Genomic DNA, 17,498 nt, shown 5'->3' on the forward strand with positions numbered 1-17,498 from the left:
CGCCATCTTGAACTCCTGGGCTCAAGCAATACCTCCATCTCAGTCTCCCAAGTAGCTAAAACTACAGGCATGCACCACCACACCCAGCTGATATTTTAATTTTTTTGTAAAGATGGGGGGTTATCACTTTGTGGCTCACGTTGGTCTTAAACTCCTGGCCTCAAGCAATCTTCCAACCTCGGCCTCCCAAAGTACTAAGATTACAGGCATGAGCCACTGAATCAAGCCTTATGTATTGTTTAATAACTAACTTTTCTATACCATGGATATCCTATCAATAAATATAATATTTTGTTGTTTTATTCTATTGTTCTAACAGACTAAAACTATAACTAATGCTCTATTGTTGAAAATTTTAACAGGTAATTGATGCTAATTTTATTAAGTTTAATAAACAGCACAGAGATTATGTTTTTCAGAAGTCTGTATAGATTTGTGAGTCACACAGAAATATTTTATGAGTGACTATGCTGTTTGAAATTGGCTTTCAACGATGCCAGGAAAAAAAAAATTGGGGGAGAAACACATTAAAGATTGGTAAAATGCTGATAACTGTTGAAGCTGGATGACAGGTACAGGTGGTTTATTATTTTGTCTATACTTGGTATGTTTTAAAGTGTCATATAAAAAAATTCCAATATTCTTCAACTGAACTATAACTGGAAATGAGAAACTGGGATTGCTGTTGTAAGACAATCAGGCAATTCCATTTTTATAGATGCTATGGGGCTATATTATTTTTACCCTAAGCAACCTCCTGGGAATAAGTTATGAGATACAGTTAATTCCACCAATTTACAATCACTGACAATGAAAATGCTGATGATGATGCAAAATTAAAAATATATTTAAGCTATCTAATTACAACTATCTTTCTCTTTCAAAAACAGGTTATATTATAAAGTAAAATTCAAATAGGTTGAATATATAATAACTAGTGAAAAATATTTCAGGCTTATCAGGTTCTTAATTTGAAAAGCTATTAATTTTAGAATTCCCTTCCATAAAATCCTGAAGACTGGCTAAGATGAAAGTCCAGAGTCTGATTCTTACAAATTTCAAGTTAAAGGAATACAACTTTGGAAATTTCACTCAGTATTTTCAAGAGCCTTTGTATTACTATAAAACATATAACAGGCCTGGTGCAGTGGCTCACGCCTGTAATCCCAGCACTTTGGGAGGCCGAGACGGGCGGATCACGAGGTCAGGAGATCGAGACCATCCTGGCTAACACGGTGAAACCCCGTCTCTACTAAAATATACAAAAAACTAGCCGGGCGAGGTGGCGGGCGCCTGTAGTCCCAGCTACTTGGGAGGCTGAGGCAGGAGAATGGTGTAAACCCAGGAGGCGGAGCCTGCAGTGAGCTGAGATCTGGCCACTGCACTCCAGCCCGGGCGACAGAGCAAGACTCCGTCTCAAAAAAAAAAAAAAAAAATCACTGTCAACATCTTTAGGTCATTGTCTTTTACAACTGGGAGTCAAATTTTGCCATTTTCCTTTGACAAGGCTTAACTGCAACACTATATAATCTTAAATTAACATTAGGAAACAGTAATCCAGAATGAAAAATGCACCTGAACATAAATAAGATTGCACTAAGGACATTCTAAGTTCTACTTGACTTACGGAATCACAGTATGTGGTAACTGGGAATAAATTTAAATGAGGTTCATAATACCCTCTGACCTAGCCCACCAGTGGTTTAGAAGCATCCACTGTCCCTTCCTTTAAAATAAATGTGTTCAAAAAAACAAACCCAACTCAGTATTATTAGAGAAAGTTTGCAAATCAAAACTACCATAGTAAGATTATACTTCATACCTACTACAACGGCTAAAAGTTAACAAGTATTGATGAGAATGTAGAGAAATTAGAATGCTCGCACCCTGCTAGTGAGAATGTAAAGTGGTGCAGCCATTTTGTAAAACAGTTTAGCAGTTTCTCAAAAAGTTATACATAGAGTTACCTTACAATCCAGCAATTCCACTCTTAGGTATGTACCCAGGAGAAATGAAAACCCACAAACACTTATACACAAACGTTCACAGTAGTATCCTTCAGAATATAGCCAAAAAGTGGAAATCATGTCCATCAATGGATAAACTGATGAACAAAATGTGTGTGGAGTACTATCCAGTCATAAACAGGAGTGAAGTATTGATACATGCTACATGGATGAAGCTTGAAACATTATGCTTAGTGAAAAGAAGCAAGTCATAAAACACGACATTACATAATTCTCTTCTATATAAAATGCCCTGAGTAGGCAAATCTATAGAGACTGAGAGTAGAGTAGAGGTTGAATAGAGCTAATGGGCATGGAGATTTGGGGGTGATAGTTAAAAGGGTATGGAGTTTCTTTCCACAGTCATGAAAACGCTCCAAAATTAAGAGTAGTAATAACTGCACAAAGTTGTGAATATACTAAAAATCATTGAATTGTACAACTTAAAAGGGTGACTTGTATGTCATGTGAATTATCTCTCAAAATCTCAATAAAGCTATTAAAAACCTGGAACGCCCAGTGCTAAACAACACAAAACAGATTTACTTTTGAAAGCAAAAGAACAAAACCACTTAAAGAGAATTCAAACATGTGCTTCACTTAAAGCTTGTAAAACGTCATTTCATCACATCAGATTTTCATAAGTATAAAATGACTACTATGTCATGAGAGAATCAGGAAAAAAAGTCAACTTAGAAGGGGAAAAAACCACAATTGAGTACTAGCTTCTTGGCTTACAAAATGAAATTATGGCTCTCCAAGTCTGTTTTCCTCATTTTAATTAAAAAGGGAAAAGTGTGTGTGTGTGTGTGTGTGTGTGTGTGTGTGTGTGCACGTGCCCAGGTATGTGTACTCAAAGTGTGGGCACTCCTTCCAGGGATGCATGTTATCTACATACAATTTACCCCAATAATATCATCTCCCATGAAAATCTGACAACCTACAAATCCCTTAGTTACTGCTACCGAAAAAACAAGTGAAGAAAATGCCAATGGTTAAATTTTAAGGTATATAGTAGTCCTCCCTTATCCATGGGGGATATGTTCCAAGACCTCCAGTGGATGCATGAAACTTTAGATAGTACTGTGCATATACTATGTTTTTTCCTATACATACATACCTCATAAACCTCATAATAAAGTTTAACTGACAAATTAGACATAGTAAGAGATTAACAATAGGTAATAATAAAACAGAACAATTTTAACAATATCCCAGCATCATTACCCTTGCACTGTGGGACCATTATAAACTAAATAAAGGCTACTGGATGACAAGCACTGTGAGACCATGACAGTCAATCTGATAACTGAGCTCGCTACTCAGCGACTAACGGATGGGTAGTGTAGGCAGCATGGATTTGCTGGACAAAAGGTTTTATATCCCAAGTAGAATGGAGTGAGATTTCATCATCTACTCAGAACAGTGCACATTTTAAAACTTATGGAGCTAATATCCAGAACCTACAAAGAACTCAATCAAATTTACAAGAAAAAAACACAAACAACCCCATCAAAAAGTGGGCAAAGGATATGAATAGACACTTCTCAAAAGAAGACATTCATGCAGCCAACAGACACATGAAAAAATGCTCATCATCACTAGCCATCAGAGAAATGCAAATCAAAACCACAATGAGATACCATCTCACACCAGTTAGAATGGCAATCATTAAAAAATCAGGAAACAACAGGTGCTGGAGAGGATGCGGACAAATAGGAACACTTTCACACTGTTGGTGGGACTGTAAACTAGTTCAACCATTGTGGAAGACAGTGTGGCGATTCCTCAAGGATCTAGAAATAGAAATACCATTTGACCTAGCCATCCCATTACTGGGGATATACCCAAAGGATTTTAAGTCATGCTGCTATAAAGACACATGCACACGCATGTTTATTGCAGCACTATTCACAATAGCAAAGACTTGGAATCATCCCAAATGTCCATCAGTGACAGACTGGATTAAGAAAATGTGGCACATATACACCATGGAATACTATGCAGCCATAAAAAAGGATGAGTTCATGTCCTTTGTAGGGACATGGATGCAGCTGCAAACCATCATTCTCAGCAAACTATCGCAGGAACAGAAAACCAAATACCACATGTTCTCACTCATAGGTGGGAATTGAACAATGAGCTCACTTGGACACAGGAAGGGGAACATCACACACCAGGTCCTGTTGTGTAGAGGGGGAGGAGGGAGGGGATAGCATTAGGAGATATACCTCATGTAAATGACGAGTTAATGGGTGCAGCACAACAACATGGCACGTGTATACATATGTAACAAACCTGCACATTGTGCACATGTACCCTAGAACTTAAAGTATTAAAAAAAAAAAACTTACGAACTGTTTCTGGAATTTTTCATTTAATATTTTTGGACTTTGGTTGACCATAAACACCCGAAGCCATGGAAAGTGAAATTGTGGATAGGGGTTGTACTTGTAACTGTCTCTTTCTGACTAGTAAGACTCTTCTAAAGAATAGTAATATACTTGGTAAACAGAAATAATTATTTTAAAATCTTAGTTAATATAACCAAATGAGATTTTTTTTTTAACTTCAAATATCTTGTCCAACAAGATATTTATCTACCGTTCATGGTAAAAGTATGAGATCACTATTAAGACCTGTCCAAGACAGTGGTTTATCAAATGATGACTTGTCTCACACTTTGGGGCCTTTTCAAAGGCCATCTGTACCAAAATATAAATAAGTCACAATATATTTATTTGACAATCCAAGAAATTACACTTGCAAGACTCCACATTTTAAGCCCAATTGTTTTAAATACTACTCCATATCTGATTAAGTTTATAAATACTATCTGGCACATGGTATATATTCAACACTGTAGTTCTCTATCCAGTCATTTTAAATTACATAAGTAACATAAAAGACTTCTCAGTCAAGATGGGTAAGTGGGTATACGTAATCACCTTCTCTCTCTGCTCCAACCACATACAAATAACAGAAAAACTATTTAAAATAGTTATCCTCTCCAAACTGATCATGGAATTCATACAGAAACAACCCATACATCCAAACTGATGATAAATAAAACCCACAGTGGAGAGCAGAGACTAAAGATAGGAGGTACTAGGGGTACCAAGACCATAAAAAAAGGGCAGGGGACAGGAATTTGACTTCTTGGAATAATATGGAGAGAGAAAATAGTCAAACTCTCTGGGGGCTACAACTGGGCACCTGCCCATAAATCAAGTGCTGGCAAAATACAGCCAATTCAGAAGTATACCTAGGAATAAAATACTTGCCCATGGCAGGAAAAAGTTTCAGAGAAATCTAGGCAATCGGGAATTAGGCCCCAAGCATACCTGCAGAATGGAACTCAATTTCCTCAGGAGACAAAATCCCCCTACTTCCTAAATTTATAAGATTTGGTTCTGAGATGTGAATCCCAGATGCCAGGGTAAGGCAAAATTGCCACATGGGGTGAAACAATGACAGGAAGAAAAAATAAAAAATAAAATGAGTGAATTCTCTCAAAACAACCTTGGCCAACAAATACAAAATGGACTACAAAACATATAAGGAAATCCAAAGCCATTAAAAAATAATAACAACAGGCTAGGCATAATGGCTCACACCTGTAATCCTTGCACTTTTGGAGCCAAGTTGGGCAGATCACTTGAGATCAGAAGTTCAAGACTAGCCTGGCCAACATGGTGAAACCCCCTCTCTACTAAAAATACAAAAATTAGCCAGGCGTGGTAGCGCACACCTGTAATCCCAGCAACCAGAGAGGCTAAGGCACGAGAATCACTTAAACCCTGGAAGCAGAGGTTGCAGCGAGCCAAGATGGCACCACTGCACACCAGCCTGGGCGACAGAGCAAGACTCTGTCTCAAAAATAATAATAATAATAAAGCATAAATAATCAATATAAAAATTCCTTGTGGAAAAAAACTGCAAAATACAAATAATTTCCACCTCACAGAGACAACTGCATTATACATGCCACTCTAGACTTATGGGTACGTATAAACAAATACAAATACCACGACATCATTTAACAAAAATGGGATCATAGTCTATGTATTGTCTATTTACTTATTTATTTATTTTTGAGAAAGGGTCTCACTCTATCACCTAGTCTGGAAAACAGTGGCATGATCATGGCTCTACGCCATCTTGAACTCCTGGGCTCAAGCAATACCTCCATCTCAGTCTCCCAAGTAGCTAAAACTACAGGCATGCACCACCACACCCAGCTGATATTTTAATTTTTTTGTAAAGATGGGGGGTTATCACTTTGTGGCTCACGTTGGTCTTAAACTCCTGGCCTCAAGCAATCTTCCAACCTCGGCCTCCCAAAGTACTAAGATTACAGGCATGAGCCACTGAATCAAGCCTTATGTATTGTTTAATAACTAACTTTTCTATACCATGGATATCCTATCAATAAATATAATATTTTGTTGTTTTATTCTATTGTTCTAACAGACTAAAACTATAACTAATGCTCTATTGTTGAAAATTTTAACAGGTAATTGATGCTAATTTTATTAAGTTTAATAAACAGCACAGAGATTATGTTTTTCAGAAGTCTGTATAGATTTGTGAGTCACACAGAAATATTTTATGAGTGACTATGCTGTTTGAAATTGGCTTTCAACGATGCCAGGAAAAAAAAAATTGGGGGAGAAACACATTAAAGATTGGTAAAATGCTGATAACTGTTGAAGCTGGATGACAGGTACAGGTGGTTTATTATTTTGTCTATACTTGGTATGTTTTAAAGTGTCATATAAAAAAATTCCAATATTCTTCAACTGAACTATAACTGGAAATGAGAAACTGGGATTGCTGTTGTAAGACAATCAGGCAATTCCATTTTTATAGATGCTATGGGGCTATATTATTTTTACCCTAAGCAACCTCCTGGGAATAAGTTATGAGATACAGTTAATTCCACCAATTTACAATCACTGACAATGAAAATGCTGATGATGATGCAAAATTAAAAATATATTTAAGCTATCTAATTACAACTATCTTTCTCTTTCAAAAACAGGTTATATTATAAAGTAAAATTCAAATAGGTTGAATATATAATAACTAGTGAAAAATATTTCAGGCTTATCAGGTTCTTAATTTGAAAAGCTATTAATTTTAGAATTCCCTTCCATAAAATCCTGAAGACTGGCTAAGATGAAAGTCCAGAGTCTGATTCTTACAAATTTCAAGTTAAAGGAATACAACTTTGGAAATTTCACTCAGTATTTTCAAGAGCCTTTGTATTACTATAAAACATATAACAGGCCTGGTGCAGTGGCTCACGCCTGTAATCCCAGCACTTTGGGAGGCCAAGTCAGGAGGATCACTTGAGGTCAGGCGTTCGAGACCAGCCTGGCCAACATGGTGAAACCTCGTCTTTACTAAAAATACAAAAATTAGCCAGGCACAGTGGCATGTGCCTGTGATCCCAGCTACTTGGGAGGCTGAAGCACGAGAATTGCTTGAACCTGGGAGGCGCAGGTTGCAGTGAGCCGAGATCACGCCACTGCACTCCAGCCTGGGCAATGACAGCAAGACTGTCTCAAAAATAAATAAATAAATAAAATAAAAAATAAAACATGTAACAAACTGGCAACCACCAAACTAGATTACTGATCATGTCAATAAATGCCCTCAGAAAATGTGCTTTATACTTAAAACAAACATTTTTCCATTCCTTCCACCTGGATTTCAATTCTTTTGACAACAAATAGAGCTTTAAGTCTAAACTATTCAAATAAAATTGTCACTAACCTTTATATATGCACTTGGGTAGATCTTATGAACAGCATCTCCAGGTGCACGCCCAGCTTCTCTGTCTAAGTAGTAACTCTGTACAAAGACCGCGTGGTCGCTAAGGCACCTGACCCAAACATCACCTTCACCTTTACATTCCAACTGCACACCTTTGCCTATGTGCAACCTTAGGAAGAAAAAAGAAATTACATTTTATCTTGATAAATATTTAAAATTAAATTTTAGTTCAGACTGTATAGCATGCTTAATATTGAAAAATTAAAAATGATCATACAAAACCAAAAGACAGCTATAATTAACATTTTTGTATATTTCCTTTTTTCTTTTCCTGTTCATATCTAATAATGATGCACATATACACAACACTTACTGTGTGTCAGGAGCATGTAGTATGAATTCTCATTAAACCCTTACAACTCAATAAGTACTATTACTATTTTTTAGATAAGGAAACTAAGGCATACTATCCAAATTGATAGCTACTAGCCACATGTGACTATTTAAATTAAATTAAAACTAATTAGAACTCCTATTAGTCAATCAAGTGAGCTATAATTTAAGTGCTCAATAGCTACATATGGCTAGTGGCTACTGAACTGGGCAGTGCAAATATAAATCATTTTCTTCATCACAGAAAACTCTATTAGCCAGAAGTGACTTAGTGGTTAGGTAATTTGCCAAAGTCAGACAGCAAGTGATAGAGCCAAGATTATGTTCTTTAGCACACACATCCTTAAAAAGCTGAGATCATACAGTAGCTAAAATGGTATGTTCCTGTAGTATTTCATTGTAAGCATTTCCATTTCATTATATAAACTTTTTTTTTTGAAACGGAGTCTCACTCGGTCGCCCAGGCTGGGGTGCAGTGGCACGATCTCAGGTCACTGCAACCTCCGCCTCCCGGGTTCAAGCAATTCTCCTGTCTCAGCCTCCTGAGTAGCTGGGATTACAGGTATGCACCGCCACATACGGCTAATTTTTGTATTTTTAATAGAGATAAGGTTTCACCATGTTGGCCAGGCTGGTCTCGAACTCCTGACCTCAAGTGCGCTTCCCAAAGTGCTGGGATTACAGGCGTGAGCCACCGCACCCAACTTCATTATACAAACTTTTAAACATTTTAATGACTATATAAAAAATGAAAAATTTATCATAATTTACTTAACCATTTCCCTTTTATTACCAATGCTTTTAACATTGTAACTAAAACTTTCAGAAACGTGTTCTCTTTTAATATTACTTCCTTTCAGTAATTTGTAGAAATGTATGATCACAGAAAACAAAATTTTCAAACTAAATTCCAAAAGGCATACTTACTATTTGAAACAGAAATCTACTAACATAAAAAAGGCTATCTTTTATCATTATATGTTACACAACAAAAACATCGACAATAAAGATGGAGTGCTTACAAATTCTGAATTTTCAACATGTCCTTTATTCTTTTATTTATATTTAAGAACACATATAATGTAAATGGGAAAACATAACTTTGAATAAAAGACAATGTATTATGCTAAATTTTTAAAGTAACTATCTGACCATACAATCAATACCTTGCTCTCTCAATGGCTTCTGTCCTGTGGACATTGGAGAGTTGACCCAAACAAAAGCGATCTCCTCCAGAAGGGTCCACGTATCCATCAACAGTAACAATAGGGCAGCTTGAAGGAACCTTAAATGTCTCTCCTACCTGAACATCCATTTCAAAGTAAGCAATGGAACACCAATACTCAGGAGCTATAGGAAATAAATGGGAAAGAACATCCTCCCATGAGAGAAAGGTATAAGGCTTTCACTTGCACTCCATAACACAAAACTTTTCCTAAAAGAAAGGGTGAAGGAAGGGGAGAGGAAATGTAATGCCCCCAAAACAACTGGATTAAAATAACATAATGCATTAAAAAATAGGAATTTCCATGTCTTCTATTTTCTAGCTGAGTACCTTTTTTTTTTTTCATTTCTAATTACCACTTATCCTCAAGTTCTAAAAGTCATTTTTTAAAATCTGGAATTTGATTCTTACCTCAAAGGACCAGGTCAACTGAGAATTTAAAGAAACAGAAATAATCAGAATCTAAAATAAATTATTTTACCATGATGTTTCATTTGACTACTCATATTCTCTATGTAGCCTCAACTTTCATTTTTTAAAAACACACTGACCCTAAGATGTATTCCAGGGAACTGTCCTTGAATAACATCGATTCAAGACATGTTTTTATAGATTCCCTAATTGAGAGAAAGTGCATAAGCAAATCAGCTATCCCATCCCTGAGTTAAGGTTAATTATTCTCTAATCGCACCGTTGTTGTACACACAGATTCTCAATTGTCTCTTGGATAGAAGGTCATTTGTCCCATCTATGCCATAGCAGAAGATATTTTTAGTGAAGTCAGGTCACGTTAACTACCATAATTTTAACTTTGAAGACGTATTTAGTGTATTCATTTGAACAGCAATATACAATTTTAAATAATTGGGAAAAAAAAGAGGTGCTACTTTGGTTTGCAAAGACAACTGATCAAGTACTTCTAATTTTTATTCGTATACAATAATTATTACATCAAGCCCAAATACATAAAAATTATTTGGCTTTCCTGTTTTAACTCATTTAACAGATATCTACAGAGTATCTAGGGATCTTTCTGGGCACTGCATACACAGTAGGAAACAAAACAGCTACAGTCCCCGTTCTCACAGAGGTGCAGGGGCAGACAAATAAGCTAACAAATAAAATAACTCAGGTAACGATGAACACTGTGAAGAAAATAAAGCAGGGCATGGAACAGCAGATGACTGGGAAGAACACTTCAGACTGGATGGTAGGGGACATCCTATCTGAAAAGATGAGATCTGAATAACCTTTTATCTATGTAAAGACTGTAAACAGGTTTCCGACAGGAAGCAAATAGCAAAGACCCTAGGGTGGAAATGGGTTCGACATATTTAAAAGAAAGATTTATCTGTATCTCAATATGCTGTTTATGAACTTTAAACCAGAATTTGAAGCAATAAAACTTTCAACAATCTTACTTTCAACTAAGTTACTTAGAATGACAAAAAAGAAACCCAGATCTTATGGGGAAAAAAAAAATAACCTAAAATGAAGTATGATTGATGCTTAAAATTTTTTAAAAAGAAAACAACTTGTAAAAGCTATGTACCCTAATTACTTTTCGAAATGCTGCCAAGCAATAAAGTACTTTCCAATGAGGAGTTACCAAAACAGATCACATGAAGATTGGATAATTCAAAAACTTAAAAACTCAAATGTTTTGCCATGTCACGCTAATGAACTCGTCACAAAGATAAATATTTGTTTAAATATATTTCATTATGATTAGAACACAAAAACCAGTGATACACTAAGTGTCTTCACTGAGTGTCTTCTTAAAAAGCCAGTTTTGAAGTATTTATGAAATTATCTTCAGCCAGGCATGGTGGCTCATGCCTACAATCCTAGCTCTTTGGGAGGCCAAAATGGGCAGATCACTCGAGCCCAGGAAGGCCAGCCTGGGCAACATGGTGAAACCTCGTCTCTACGAAAAATAGAAAAATTGGCTGGGCATGGTTGTGTACATCTGTAGTCCCAGCTATGGGAGGCTGAGATGGGAGAATCACCTAAGTCTGGGAGGTCAGGACGGCAGTGAGCCATGAGAGTGCCACCGCACTCCAGCCCAGGCCACAGAGACCCCATCTCAAATATTAAAAAACAAAAAAAAAATTATTGTCTATAGAAAATGTAATGTGAAGATATCACATTATGCTATGGACAAGAAGCTTCAGCGAACTGATAGGTATACTGGTTAAACCAAAACTACAGAGATTGTCTAAGACATCAATCACCCAATGTTTTGGCGGCCAAAAAAAAAAACACAGCAAAAAAACAGTAACAGCACTTAAAAGTGGTCTTTACACAATCAGTCCAAATGTTAAATTTAGTTATAAACAAATATTTATAATACTAGGTAAGAAGAAAATGAGGGCCAGGCGTGATGGATCACGCCTGTAATCCCAGCACTTTAGGAGGCCAAGGCGGGCCGATCACGAGGTCAAGAGATGGTGACCATCCTGACCAACATGGCGAAACCCCATCTCTACTAAAAACATAAAAATTAGCTGGGCATGGTGGCACTGGCACACACTTGTGGTCCCAGCTACTCGGGAGACTGAGGCAGGAGAATCACCTGAACCTGGGAGGTGGAGTTTGCAGTGAGCCAAGATGGTGCCACTGCACTCTAGTCTGGCAAGAGAGTGAGACTCTGTCTCAAAAAAAAAAAAATATGAGGTCCAAGTACATACATCTCCTGGTTTATACCGAAAGATACTAACCAGAAGCAAAGTTCCATGGTAAGCAATGTTTTTTCTGTGAGAGTCAATTTGGGGGATGGGGGGTAAATGGGAGTTTTATAGCCTCCATGTTTAAGAAAAATATGTTTTTTGGGAGGAGGGGGGAGATGGGAGTCTCACTCTCTTGCCCAAGCTAGAGTACAATGGCACGATTACAGCTCATTGCAGTCCAAGCTATCCTAAGCTATCCCGGGCCCAAGCTATCCTCTCACCTCAGCCTTCCAAGTAGCCAGGGATACAGGTGCAGGCCACTATGCCTGGCTAATTTTTTTAATTTTTTGTAGACATGGGGTTGGGTCTCCCTATGATACCCAAGCTGGTCTTGAATTTCTGGGCTCAAGTGATCCTCCTGCCTTGCCCTCCCTATGTGTTGGGATTACAGCTGTGAGCCACCACACCAGGCCTGAAAAATGTATTCTTATCATCATTATTTATAACATTTGCAACTGCATCTAAACCTTACTTTATTATTTCCTACTCACTAAAGTAACTGTTTTTGTTTGTCTTAATAGTTCAGACACCATAAAACAACAGTGGTTATCTAAAGCTGCACTCTGAACAGGTTTAGTTTGAGTTGACACACTAGTACTGGGAAGACACATTTTAGGAGACTTGAGAATAAAAAGAAACCAGCATAGGAGAGTTGTACTACCGATCAGTGACTTAAAAAGGCCTAGGAATGCAAAGGTAAGTGGGCTACCACTTAGGAGGACAGAGAAGACTAGAGCTCATCTAAATGAGTCCTAGCAAATCTGACAGTACTGAGATACAAAGCACTATGTGAAAAACTTTTTTACTCCACTCTCAATTTGCTAATCAGTCAGAAGGGATCATTCTTATTTTAAAAACAGGGGACAGTAATAGGAAACAACTATTAAATTTTTCTAGAATCTCTTCACGCTTTTGCCTGCAAGGACTAATGCCATATAATGACAACTCCGCAGTTCTCAAAACTAGCATCAACAGAAGGCTGGAATTACTCAGCACAGAGTGGGCTTTCTGAATGCCCCAACTCATTTGAAAGGGAGTAAGACAGTTAAGAGCTAACTTTGATATTTTTATTTTTATTTTTTTGCTCCTAAATTAGTGAAGTTAAGCCAGTCTCATGAAGCCCAAAACTGCTCATCACAGGCCAAAGAAAAGGTTTTAAAAGACTGAGTTAACAAAAAAATTGTTTACAATGAAAAAACTTATCTAAATACTTTTTGTAATGGGGAAATTATAAAGTACCGTCTTATCAAATAAATGCTGTTAAATTATAACGAAAGATTTAGATCTCCAAGGTATTGTCTTCAATTTTTTATTCTCAGAATTTTTACGTATTTTTTTTTGAGACGCAGGCTGGAATGCAATGGTGCAATCATGGCTCACACAACCCTGACCTCCCCAACTCAAGTGCTTCTCTCACCTCAGCCTCTAGAGTAGCCGGGACTACAGGTGCACACCACCATGTCTGGCTAATTTGTTGGTACTTTTGTGTAGAGACGGGGTCTCGTTATGTTGCCCAGGCTGGTCTCAAACTCCTGGGCTCAAGCGATCCCCTGGCCTGGGCCTCTGAGAGTGCTGGGATTACAGGAGTAAGCCAAAGTGCTCTGCCTATCTTCAATATTTTAAATAAAAATAAAGTCATTCCAAATAAAGTGTAAAGATTTGCTTAAAGCACCTAAGTGACTCACTATGAATTATTACCTTTATTATTAAGATATGGATGAGATGCCCTGTGAGAATCTTTTATTAATACAAAAAGGTACTCTCCAAAGTCTAGAATACACCTGAAGTTGGAAATTTGTGGGTTTCGAATCCATTTGTGAATCTGAACAAAATAACCTCAGACACTGAAGAACTCTTTCACTTTAATTTGCAATCAATATTCAATTTGATGAATATACCTCAGTTTTAAGAAAAAGCAAAAACAGTAAGTTGGTAAAAAAGAAATGAGGTGATTAAACTTTTCCAAAGTCAACACATGGAATTACCAAGTATGCTGCCTATCTGAAATCTTTTAACACCAAGGTAATTACGACCAATCTTTATTTTCATTTTCTACAATTATATCATCTATTTCCTAAAACATTTATGTAACTATCTTCAAAAATAATTTCTCAAAATAAATTTACTATATATTATTGATGATTTTTACACATACAAAAGATTCAAAGGTATATGTATATTTCCTGTTTAAATAGCTCTAAATCTATGGTAGAATATTTTAGCACCGCTTCATCACACCGTAAGGGTCTACACTAACCATATACCTACACAAAGTTTTAAACTTTGGCTTCTTTTCTACATTAAGCAAGGATAGCGGACATGTAAACTAGTAATTATAATTTAGTACAATTATAAAGTACTAGGTAGCAGGGAACAAAGGATTAGGAAAGGCTTCCCATCAGTAGTGTACTTACGCTGGATTTTCAAAGAGCTCACCACATTTGGGAGGATAGGAGAGCACGGGACCCAACATTCACGATGACCCCCAATGATTCTCACCTCCTGATATTCACATCCTTGTGTAGTCCCCTCCCACAGGACATTGACTCTTACAGATATGATGATGTGACTCTGAGGCTAAGTATTTAAAGACACCGAGACTCTGTCTTACTCTCTCCTGATCACTCGTTAGCTGTCACATTATAAGGATATTCAAGCAGCTCTACAGAGAAATCCACAAGAAGAGAAACTGGAGCCTCCTGCCAACAAGACCACCACCGAGACCACTAACTTGTCAGGTATGTCAGTAAACAACCCTGAAAGTGAATCCTTTAGCCTCTGAAACTGCCTTCAGATGATGGCAGCCCCAGCTGACAACTTTAGTGCAACCTCATGAGATCCTGAGCCGAAAACACCCAGCTAAGCCACGTGTAGATCCCTACCTATAGAAACGAAGTGATATGACAAATTGTTATTGTTTCAATTTGCTAAGTTTTGGAGTAATTTGTTGAGGAATAGATAACTAATATAGAGTACGAGAAAAAAGCAGAGGGATGATATATCTAGGTTAAAGCATCAAGAGATGAGGCTAGAGAAGCACACAAGGACCAGGACCAGAGATTCTTTTCTGCCTAGCTAAGGAATTTGGACTTTATCCTATGGCCAAGCATTGAGTAGGGGAATACGTTCTTTAGCAAAGAAAACAACTAGATTCAAATTTTAAAATAAATATTGAGTAGCAGTAGAGATACAGTTGAGAAGGAGTACTAGAACTGGAAGCTCTCCTAACAGGGAAATCAGTTATAATATTCTTGAAACAGTACAAAAGGAGAAATGAAGAGGAACAGTTGTGAGACAGAACTCCTCAAGGGCCCATTAGTATCCACAGCCAAAGACCATTTGGGTTCTACCTGCTAACTCCATTAAAGGTGTGCATGCAGAGCAAATCCTCTGTGGCAACTACCTCAACAGAGACCTTTTCAGGACAGCCTCACCAATAAATCACTTCCTTATTCTATCTAAAGACAGAGGCCCATAGTGAGACCTGGTTTCTTAAAAAAAAGACAGAGGCTTTAATGTCAATGCACACTACTATAAAAGCATAGCCTCAACTAATTAATACTATTTTCTAACCAGGAGATGTCGGGCCTAAACACCAGTTCTACCATGAAAAGAATGAATTAAATCTACCAACAGGCCAAAGGCAAGTACTGAAGAGGTCCAAATGACTAGCTAAATGTCACCGCCGCTATACACACCTATGACTCTATCCAGGGTAGGTCTTTCTTCAGAGCCTTGATTACCCTCACTGCTGCAGACTACCTCCTACTAAGCTATATGAACACTGAGATCCCCAAATTGCCAGGAGCCACTAATGACTCTCAAGGATAGCCAGCAAAAATTCTCATTCTTCAGACTCTAGATTTTCCCCTCTTGTCACAATATATTCACACACACGAATCAAGATCCTGATACAGTAATTCCATTTATATAATTTAAAAAACAAGTAAAGCCAGATTACTAGACTGTTTAGGGATGTCTTCATCACTTTAAAAGAGCATAAAAGGGCCGGGTGCAGTGGCTCATGCCTGTAATCCCAGCATTTTGGGAGGCCAATGGGGCAGATCACTTGAGGCCAAGAGTTCAAGACCAGCCTGGACAACATGGTGAAACCCTGTCTCTACTAAAAATACAAAAATTAGCCAGGCACGGTGGTGGGTGCCTATAATCCCAGCTACTCGGGAGGCTGAGGCAGGAGAATGGCTTGAACCCAGAGGTGGAGGTTGCAGTGAGCCAAATTGTGCCACTGCACTCTAGCCTGGGCGACAGAACGAGAGTTATCTCAAAATAAATTTTTAAAAATTTAAAAAATAAAAAATAAATAAAAGAGAAAAAAAAAGTGCTTTTTATCCATAAAAAGCAGGACAGTGGCTACCTCTGGGGAGAAGGAAAGAGAAGGCTTTGACAGAGACAAAATTCATGGGGTAGGAACGTTTCTGGGATGCTGTAATGTTTTAGTTCTTGATCTGGGTAGTGGTTACATGAGTACTGGTTTTAGTGGTGTTAGACTATACACTTATTTGTGTTATATACTTTTCTGTATATTACATTTCTCAAAAAAAGTGTTTTATGAAAAGGCTAGACCCCGTGACCTACAAAACTGTTTAAAATCACAACACAATATAACACAGAAAATCCGTTAAAGAAGGTAATAAATACATATTGTTAAAAGAATGCTTCTGCTCTACTAGCATCACTTTTTTCGTAACCAGAACAAATATTTGCCTCTTAAAGCAGCAGAAAGTTTATTAAACTATCACATCTACTGCTAGCCAGCACAGTAACACTGGTTCTCACACACTGATGTCACTGTAATATGGCCTTTCGATCTAGAAATTCTATAAATCTCTTAAACTAAAATATGAGAAAAGTTATAAACACAAAGATGTTCCCTTCTATTTTTTTAAACAGCTAGAAGAAAAACTGAAACCAACACAATCAATAACAGAACATTATTTACACAGAGAAAATTATGTGGGCCTATTTAAGAATTGTATGTTACCCTTTAAATTAATCATTATGGGCACTGTGTTTATGTTTTTAAAAAACCTTTATTGGAAGTATATACTAAGATACACATAAAACTATGCTATAGGATTTGCTTCAAAATAATATAGAATGAAGAAAGAGAGTATGAATGAAATAAGTTTGGTCATTAAGTTGATAATAGCTGAAACTGAGGAATGAGTACAACGGGGGAACTTCCTGTACTATTCTGGTATGCTTAAAATTCCTTATGCTTGACTTATACACAGTGGAGTACTGTTCAGCCATAAAAAATAATGAGATTCAGTCACTTGTGACAACATGGATGGAACTGGAGGTACTACGTTAAGTGAAATAAGCCAGGCAAAGAAAGACAAA

General features: G+C 37.2%; 1 protein-coding gene across 1 annotated transcript in view; it reads right to left on the minus strand.

The window, feature by feature from the left end:
- SMAD4 (SMAD family member 4) overlaps positions 1 to 17,498 on the minus strand; it is a 109,432-nt gene that overhangs the window by 9,488 nt on the left and 82,446 nt on the right. The window contains exons 10-11 of the mRNA XM_011928762.1: positions 9,347 to 9,530; positions 7,788 to 7,956 (exon numbers count right to left, since the gene is read on the minus strand). Coding sequence (XP_011784152.1) covers positions 7,788 to 7,956; positions 9,347 to 9,530 — 353 coding nt within the window. The remainder of the gene's footprint in view (positions 1 to 7,787; positions 7,957 to 9,346; positions 9,531 to 17,498) is intronic.

The sequence above is a fragment of the Colobus angolensis genome, unplaced genomic scaffold (genome assembly GCF_000951035.1).
Source record: "Colobus angolensis palliatus isolate OR3802 unplaced genomic scaffold, Cang.pa_1.0 Scaffold8, whole genome shotgun sequence".
Classification (NCBI taxonomy): Eukaryota; Metazoa; Chordata; class Mammalia; order Primates; family Cercopithecidae; genus Colobus; species Colobus angolensis.